This window comes from Octodon degus, unplaced genomic scaffold, assembly GCF_000260255.1.
Source record: "Octodon degus isolate 3935 unplaced genomic scaffold, OctDeg1.0 scaffold00045, whole genome shotgun sequence".
Lineage (NCBI taxonomy): Eukaryota > Metazoa > Chordata > Mammalia > Rodentia > Octodontidae > Octodon > Octodon degus.
This window is the reverse complement of record NW_004524621.1, coordinates 2,330,115-2,339,207: the sequence shown is the minus strand read 5'-3', so window position 1 is coordinate 2,339,207 and position 9,093 is coordinate 2,330,115. Positions and strand designations below refer to the sequence as shown.

At 47.8% G+C, this 9,093-nt stretch overlaps 1 protein-coding gene across 2 annotated transcripts; it reads right to left on the bottom strand.

Annotated features, from left to right (window-relative positions):
• Positions 1-145: 145 nt before the first annotated feature.
• On the bottom strand, positions 146-8,278 carry Wrb (tryptophan rich basic protein). 2 transcript variants are annotated; one of them, XM_023715875.1, is made up of 5 exons: positions 8,113-8,278; positions 5,182-5,363; positions 3,527-3,594; positions 2,985-3,099; positions 146-457 (listed from the first exon to the last, which is right to left on the bottom strand). In XM_023715875.1, exons 1-5 carry the CDS (start codon positions 8,212-8,214, stop codon positions 421-423), a joined length of 504 nt encoding a protein of 167 aa, XP_023571643.1. In that variant the 5' UTR covers positions 8,215-8,278; the 3' UTR covers positions 146-420. The 2 variants fall into 2 exon arrangements, with proteins under 2 accessions (XP_023571643.1, XP_004631829.1); XM_004631772.2 differs by having other exon boundaries at positions 5,198-5,363.
• Between the last annotated feature and the right edge of the window lie 815 nt (positions 8,279-9,093).

Sequence of the window (9,093 nt, the reverse complement as noted above, 5' to 3'; positions counted from 1 at the left end):
CAAAGCAAGGTAAGACTACAGTGGTATTAAGTTGCTTTCTAAATTGAATAAAAAATAGAATTAAGCCTTATTAAAAAATTTTGACCTTCCAGTTGGCAAGAAGGCCAAAATATGCCAATGGTACAATCAACATGTAAACGCCATGAAAAGTTTCACATTTATTACAAACTTGGCATAATCTTGGTTGGTACACAAGCATCATAAAAGAGGTTTTCTGGCTCAATAACAGGTATACAAAAAAATAATTCTTGTAAGAATTTCAAATAAATTACAAGGACAAACATATTCAACAGAAAAAATAAGCCTTCATGCTTTTGTTCATTGGATTTTTAACCCAAGAGAAAATCATTTTTAAAGTCTTGTATCTGTATTCACTTTCTTTTTCAGCTGAAAGGATGAAGTATGATAGCCACAACTTTGTTACAGACCAAAATCCAACAAGTGATTCCGACACCACCTGAAAATAAAGAAACACGAACATAAGAGATGGAGCCAAGGATCCTTCCCACAGTCATGCCACTATTTCTTTAACTTTAGGATCTAAGAGAATTTCCATTCTTTCTCAGCTGTGCAAATAAAAACTAAAAAATCTGTGGGTACAGATCCATCAGACCTAGACATGGGTGGTGGTAGGGGCTGTGTAGTTACCAGCAGGAATCCCTGGACAGCTACAGAGCCCACCAGCGAGATGTGGGCTATGCTGCACAAACACACTGTACCACACCCTGTGGGATGATTTCTTCTTTTCTCAAAAAAGCATTTTACACAAAGCAGTGCTGACCCACCTGGGCCTCCCTCAGCCCACTGACAACCAAGACAGTGAGCATCCCCCTTCAGAAGAACAGCCTACAAGAGTGACCAGTGGCTCCCAGGACACATGCAAAGCGCCCTGCCTAGCTGGCTGTGTCAAGAGAAGGAAAAGGGCAGAGCAGGACAGGGGACATGGCTGACTGGGAGTCCTTGCAGTAGCTGATTCTCTTGAGACAGTAATTAACCTGCAGCATCATCCCAAATCACAGCCACAGACTGACTGGCAAGGACGCATGCCACACCACTGGCTTACACAGCTCAAATTCAGGACCAAAGTCAATGCCCTTTAACAGGAAAGCAGCCAGGTGTGGTGCCACAGGCCTGTCACCCCAGCACTCAGGAGGCTGAGGCAGTTGATGGTCATGAGTTTGAGGCCAGCCTGCACTACACAGTGAATTCAAGGCCAGCCTGAATTACATAGCAATATCCCGCCTCAAAAAACCAAGAAAATAGCCAAGTAGGACACATCCAAACATCCCAGTGAGGAGTAGCTCTAAAAATTCTTCAGGAAAAGAGGTTGATGGATGGATGCACTACCAGATGAGTGTGTCTGTACCCCACCCATTACCATGCTGAAACCCTAAGCCCACAGTGACTGTGTAAGAAGGAAGCCCTATGGGAAGTGGCCACGCCAGGAAAGAAGCCCTTCTGAGAGAAGCCAGAGGAAAAAAAAGAGGGGGAAGGAAGGTGGAGATGGAGATGGAGATGGAGACAGAGTAGAGCTCTTCCTCGCACCACCTTGGTAGACCCAGTGAGAGGGGGGCTGTCCAGACACTCAATCTGCTTGTACCTTGGCCTTGCATTTCCCAGCCTTCGAGAAAGTGCTGATGCAAGAAGGATATGTAGGGGCCAGGGAAATGGCTCAGTAGAGTAAGTGCTTCCCTGGCAAGCGCAAGAGTCTCAGTTCAATCCCCGGTTCCTCGAAAAAAAGGGTATCTGTGCTGTTGGTACATGAAACAGTCTATGACCGTTCCTTATAGAAGCTGGACACAATAAGATACAAGGTTTTTTATTTTTTATGTTTTTGGCGGAACTGGGGATTGAACTCAGACCCTCAAGCTTGCCAGGGAAGCGCTCATCCTACTGAGCCATCTACTGGCTCCCACAATAAGATATAAGGGAATGAGCCTCCAATATAAAGCAAAAAAGTTGGCCAGAATGGTGCACACCTGTAATCCCAGCACTCTGGAGACTGAGGCAGGAGGATGGTGAATTTGTTTTTTTTTCCATATTTAGGATAGGACCTACAGGATCTGCAGGGTCTCACTATGTAGACTGTATTCATAGTGATCCTCCTATTTCCAGCCTTCCAAGAGTTGGGATTACAGGCACACACCACCACACCCAGTCTCAACCTCCATCTCAGCACACACCAGGGGCAGGGCTGGCATGGTATGCCGGGGATCAAACCCCAGCCACTGCACCCTGCTTAAGCAGGTGCTTTAGTCTGCTAAGCTATCAAGCTGGAACCACCCCTGATATGCGCTGAGACAGTGATCGAGACTAGGCATGGTGGTGCATGCCTTTAATCCCAGCTCTTGGGAGGCTGAAAACAGGAGGATGGTGAATTTGCACTTAGCCTGGACTACATAGTAAGATAGAGGCCAGCCTGAGCTGCATCATGAGACCCTGTTTCACCCTACCTCCAAACAAATATGTGGTATGATAATTAAAATTAAAAAGACGCATAAGATGGCATGTGCCAAATATCTAACTGTATCTAATGAAAAAAACTAGGCTGGAAATATTCCACAGCTCTAAGAGGAGTCTTCCATAACTAATGAACTTTATAGAAAATATAAAGTGCTGCCAGTATTTCTAATCAATCTACAAGGATGTGGACTAAGTCTAACATCCCAAAGGAGCACCTTTCAGCAATAAAAGACAGCCGACAGCAGCAAGTGCTGGAGAAAAGCCAACCACATCCAGGATTGGGAACTACAAGTGGAAGTACCAGGACGCTCACAAGCCACACGTGGCTGTGGGTTCCCAAAGCAGAGTGCGGCAGTGGGGGTGACTTGACAAGCCACACAGCTTCTCCAGCCCCTCTGGAAGGAGGTTCAAAGTTCAGTTCAACACACAGGCTGTGAAGACTATAGGAACTCACCTTCCGTCACAGGCCTCTCCCTCAGCCTGTCCACAGCCTCCTGCCATGTTTTCCAGAAAGTTCTTACCTGCCACTTTGGTAGGAAAGGCCACCAGACGGTCCAGTGGGGTTATCCATTTGCTTGGCACCACAGCCACAGGGACAGAATAGTATTTCCAGATGAGTGAGATCATCAGGGCAGCCTGCAAAGACATTACTGGTAAGCAAAAGAGACCTGCTGGTGTCCCCATGAGCTCTCAGCACATGCCTGGGCCTTCTTATCATAAGGTAACAGGAAAATCTCCAAGGAGTTCAGTGTGGATATGCCCGAGAGTCCCCATTTTCTACAATTCTGACCAAGAGCAAAGGTGCCCTTGCATCTCACTCAGGACTCACAGGGCTGGTGGGCACAGTGGGAAGGGCGAGGATGGCCCCCATAAGGGCCTGCCTCCACCCCAACCCCAACAAAGGAAACAGAGGGAAACAGGCAGGGAGAGAGGGAGAGGAAGGGTGACACAGGAAGGCACACACAGAACTTAGTTCTAGGTGTCCAAGTAACAGGCCAGCAGGACCCTGAGCCCTGGGCTGCTCTTCCAGATGTTAGCAACCCAGCCACCGCAGCACACTCACCTGCAGGATATAGAAAGCCACACTTATAACCCATTTTATCTTGGCTAACTGAGCCGTCCGCGCTTTCACTGAAAGGAAAAACAGGAAGAGTCAGAGTGTCAGTGTTTCAAACTGACAAAGTACCTACAGACACAGAAACGTTGTCTCCTCTTAAAAGGTCCTTTCTTTCCTTAAATTTTTTAAAGTTATGTATTTATTTATTTGGTACAGGGTCTCACTACACAGCTGGGACTCATAGTGATCCTCCTGTCTCAGCCTCCCCAACACTGGGATTACAGGTGTACATCAGCACACTTAGTTCCAGGGTTAGCATGGCATGAGGTACTGGTGATTGAACATGGGCCCTTGAGCTTGCCAGGCAGGTGCTTAGACCGCTGAGCTATTTCCCCAGACCAAAAAGATCCTTTCCAATCATAAATGCAACAACCACTCAGTTTAGAAAATATAAAATGGAAGGGGCCAGCCAGATAGCTCAGTGGACTAAAGCACCTGCTTAGGCAGACACAGGGACCGGGGTTCAATCCCCAGTGTACCCAGCTGGCCTCGCCCCCGGGGTGCACTGAGATGGTAATTAAGACTGGGTATAGTGGTGTGCACCTGTAATCCCAGTGCTTGGGAAGCTAAAAACAGGAGGATCACTATGAGTCCAATCTGTGTAGTGAGATCTTAGACCTTTATGAAATACATAAAAATTAAAAAATAAAAAAATTTTGAAAAGTGAAAATATAAAACGGAACTTTTTAAGTCACCCACCATCTCATCTGTTACTATTTAAAAGAGTAACCCGGGCCTGCGAGATAGCTCAGTGGTCTAAAGCACCTGTTTAGGCAAGCTTAGGCAAAGCGCAGGGACCAACATTCGATCCCCAGTACATGTCACACCGGCCCTGCCCCCAGGGTGGGCTGAACCAGCCACATACACACACAAAAAGAGAATCCTACATGAGATTTGAAGAGATTAAATTTTGAAAACCTTAAACATTTCTGATTGAAATCAGAAATTCTTCCTATACTACATGTGGCACTTATCAACAGAACTGAACTTTCTCCCCTATTTCCACCCAGCCTGTGGTGTACAGGCATTCAAAGTCAAGGCAATGCACAATGGTCCCCACCTATGTGCCTCTCCCTTCACATATGGACGGAACCTTGAAGACAACCTGAGAGAAGGTCACAAAGGGTACCATCCAGAGAGGACAGGAGGCCTTGGGAACCCACTATGGGATCATTTCTGGGTATCCCTAAAAAAAGTACTGAATTTGAACCAGGCATGGTAGTGCACACCTGTGATCCTAGCACTTAGGAGGCTGAGGCAGGAGGATTGCCAAAAGTTTGAGTCCAGCCTCAGCTACACAGTGAGTTCAAGTCCCAGCTGGATTATATAGCAAGACCTTGTCTAAAAAGACAAAAGAAAACACAAAGAAAGGAAAAGCACTGAATCTGGAAAAAACAAACAAAACAAAAACGCTGCAATGACAAGCTGGCTCTGAAGAAGATCTAAGAGGATCCCTGGATGTTTCTGCTTTTAGAAAACAGGCTCCCCAGCCACACAATAAGAATGGAGGCAAAGGCATGGGACTCTTCTGGACAACTCAAATGCCATCAACACGCAGACACCTAAGCAATAGAGTGCTGTGCGGGTCTGCAGCCTCTGCCCAGCCAGACGTGGTACCGTGCGTCTTGAGCTTATCCGTCATCTTGTTGATCTTCCTCTCCAGGCGGGCGTATCTGGCAAATTCGTCCATCATGTTGACCGTGGCCAGTTCCTGCTTCATGTCCTGGATTTCGGCCCGCATCTGTGACTCCTGCTCTGCATCCTTCTGCAGCACCCGAGACAACTGGAGAGGGAGATGGCTGGGGTGACTGTCCTGGCCCACAGTGGAGCAGGGTCCCCCACTGAGGAGGGCAGTGAGCCCTGACCATGAAGGGATGTGGCTCCTGCACATCTTCCAGCCAGGCTGGACTGTTCCAGGACTTGCAGGGCTCAGGCTGTGGCTGGGCACACTGAGAGCAGCCCCGCACTGACTCCCAAGCCACTCCTTGAGCCCTGCAGGACTAGAGCACACCCGGGCACGCACCCTTCTCCTCACTGGGTATCCCACCCAGGCACACACCTTCATCGACAAAGAGGGGCTTTGCGCCTCTCTTCCTCCTCCCTGTGACATCATGAAGCCCAAGATATCCCAGGTATTTGCTTCTTTTTTTTTTTTTTTTTGAGATAAGGTCTTGCTATGTAGTTTAGGCTGGCCTCAAACTCATAGCAAGGATGGATCACTATGGGACAGGTAAGTATCATTCACTGCAACTGCACACCTGGGATAATAAAATGAAACCAATTCTAGGAGGCCGGGGAGATAGCTCAGTGGAATAAGTGCTTCCCTGGCAAGCACAAGGGCCTGAGTTCAATCCCCAGTTCCACCAAAAAAAAAAAAAAAAAAAAAAAAAGAAAGAAAGAAAGAAACCAATTCTACCACAGAGCTTTCATTTGAGTGACATGGGCCCTGCATGCTCTGCAGGCCCAGGAGAGGTGGGCATAACAAGGAGGAATGCAAGGTATGGTGAAGGGAGTGCCCACAGCAAGTGTCAGAGCCCAGGCAGGTCTTCCCTTGGAGGGAGGACTGGTGAGGGGTACTGAGGGTTACACAAGTGCATAGTGGCAGGGACTTAAGGCAGTCATTTCACTGGGTAGAAATCCGACACTGAGCCAAATGGGGCAACACAAGACTGTAAATCCCAGCATTTGGGGAGTGTGAGACAGGATAGCAAGTTCAAGAGCAGCCTGGGCAAGTAAGGGAGAGCCTGTCCCCAAAATGTGGGCAGGGGTGGGGATGTAGCTCTGTAATAGTGTGCTGCTGGCTTTGACTCCAGTGGGGAGGAAGAAAAAGACATTCTGACATATGCTACAAGGTAAACAAACCTGTAAGATATTAGACTGAAAGAACAAAGTGTGATTTTATCTCTATGGGGCTGGTGGTTGTCTGAGGCTGGAGGAGAGAGTAATGGCAATTGTGTAAGGGGCACACAGTCTTTTATGAGGTGAAAAAATTCTGGGATGGTGATGGGTTGCACAACAATGTACTTAACACCACCAAACTATACAGTTAAAAACTGTTAACATGACGGTTATGGTTTATATTTAGTTGTCTTCAGGCTGGGCAGATAGCTCAGTGGCATAAGTGCCTGACTCTCAAAAAAAAAAAAAAAAAAGAAAAAGAAAAAAATTTTTTTAGTTGTCTTCGAAAGCCCCATGTGCTTATATGTGAGGCTCCTGGAACTTCATTGAGTTATGGGGGTTACACCAACTTCTTCTCAGGAGGCAGGGTCTGGTCCGAAGAGGTGGGCACAGTGGAAATGGCCTGAAGGGTCCCTCTCCCTTCCTGGTTTCTCCCTTTCTTTAATTCCTGTCCATGCCCTGAGTAGATCTCCACCACGCCCCTCTGCCACACTTCCCTGCCTTGGAAGCAACTAACTATGACTGAAAGGAGCCAAAGTAAATTTCCTTAAGTTGCAAGTGTCAGGAATTATATCTCAGTGACAAAGTTATTCAGACAGCTCTGCAAAGAATACCCAATTAATATTGGTAGAATAAAACATGCAAGAAGCAAAAGTTCTACTGAGTCTTATATGCACCCCTCCAACAATTTATATTAAGAGGAGAAAGCAAGACCCGCATGCCCTCTGACATCTTAGGGCATCCTACCCTGCCCTGGGCATTTGCCACCCAACCCCTATTCATGCACCAATAGGTAGGAGGGCAGAACAGGGAGAATCACAAAGTGATAACCACTCAGCAGTCACCAGGTAAGAGTGACTTGGTGCAGCTACAGAATTGAGTAGGTAACAGAAGATGATGACAGCCACCTCTCTGTATTCAGGACACGGTGACACGTGAAAGGCAGTCACTGCCAGGGCGGGATGCAATAAGAGTGCCCCCCAATGCTCGTGGCTGCCCTGCACACAGCAAGCACCACACTCTAGGGAGATTCTCTCCCTACCCAGTCTCCCTGCCCCCCACAACCAGAATGAGGACTCCTGCACCCTGGCATCCATCACTCAGGAACCTTGCACCAGTGACAACGGACTCGAGCCCTCCGGGAAACCCTGCCAAGCACACCTGAGGCCCATCATCAAGGGAGCTGAGCTCTCTCAGGTCCCGAGTCAACCAAGTGAGGCTGGCCTCCAGGTCTCGAGGTCACCCCGCCTGTGGCTGCTGGAGATCCTGCCACACGAAAGCGTGACCAGGTGTCTTCCACTGTCAAATCCAGCAAAAGGATTTTAGAGAGGAAGCCTCAAAACATTCAGGCGCTAGGAATCACCTAAAAAATATAAAAGACCAAGCCTAGCGTGGTGGCACAGGTCTGTAATCAGCACTCGACAGGCTGAAGCAGGAGGATCGCTACTAGTTCATGCCAGCCTGGAACACACAATAAGACTCTGTCTCTAAAAAATATACATTAATAAAATTTTTGGTTAAATCGTAAAGTACAAAGCAGACCACGCAGGCGTTCCAGCAACCGAACTTGGCTCTCAGGCGGCACTGGGCTAGGCCGACCACGTTGGTCCCGGGAAAGCCCGGCAGGCACTTACGAAGGAGGACAGGGATGGGAGGAGGATCCGAAGGACGTTGCACCCAAACACGAAGCTGAGCACCAGCAGCCACGCCCAGCGGTCGGCCTCGGCGGCACCCATCCCAGACACTCCAGCGACCGGCACTCCGCTACGGCAGCTGCTAGGGGACCGCTTCGGGATGCGCGTGCGCAGTGAGGCTCAGCAGCCCGCTGGGGAGCCCCGCTGCGCCTGCGCACTGCGCCCAGTGGGCGGGGTGTGGGTGGAGCGGTGCGTGCTGTCCTGCCTCGCTCTGGCCTTCCGAGCTTCCTAGCGCTCTTTGTTACTGTACATTTCGCTAAACTGGGTGAACCCGTTTTTCCATAGTTGGACTTATGCGGGCCATCTAATTTAGCTGTCTCTGCAAGCCGTTTGTATTACTATTATCTTAATATGTTCTTTAAATGGACTCACTTTTGTGACTAAATAATTTTATTTTTTTTTTAATAAGCTCTTCCAGTCAGGTGTGGTGGTGCATGCCTATTATCCAGCACTGCGGAACCTCGGGCAGAAGGTTTGCCATGAGTTGAAGGCCAACCTGGACTACACAGTGAGTTCGGGGCCAGCCTGAATTACACATCAAGACCTTGTCTCAAAAAAAAAAAAAAAAAAAAAAAACTAGAACTAAGAGCTGGGGGTCAAAAGCTACAACTCTTGTTGCATAGGTCCTGCTTTACCTTGGTCTTAACCATCCAGAAGAAAAGTATAAAAACGAAATATAAGAAGTAAAGCCATGGTGTTATGTTGAGCTGTAGGGTACTCAGGTCAACAATTTCTGGCATTGCCAGTCAAGCGGAAGGCCCAATACTATTATGGGCTACTGGACTCTTTTGGAATATTTTGCTGAGTTTACACACCTATAATATTCAAATAAAGGAACTTAACAAAAAAGGGTATACAGATGAATGTCCATTTTGTATCTGTGTATTCAGAGAGCTTAGGATAGATATATAGTTACATTCT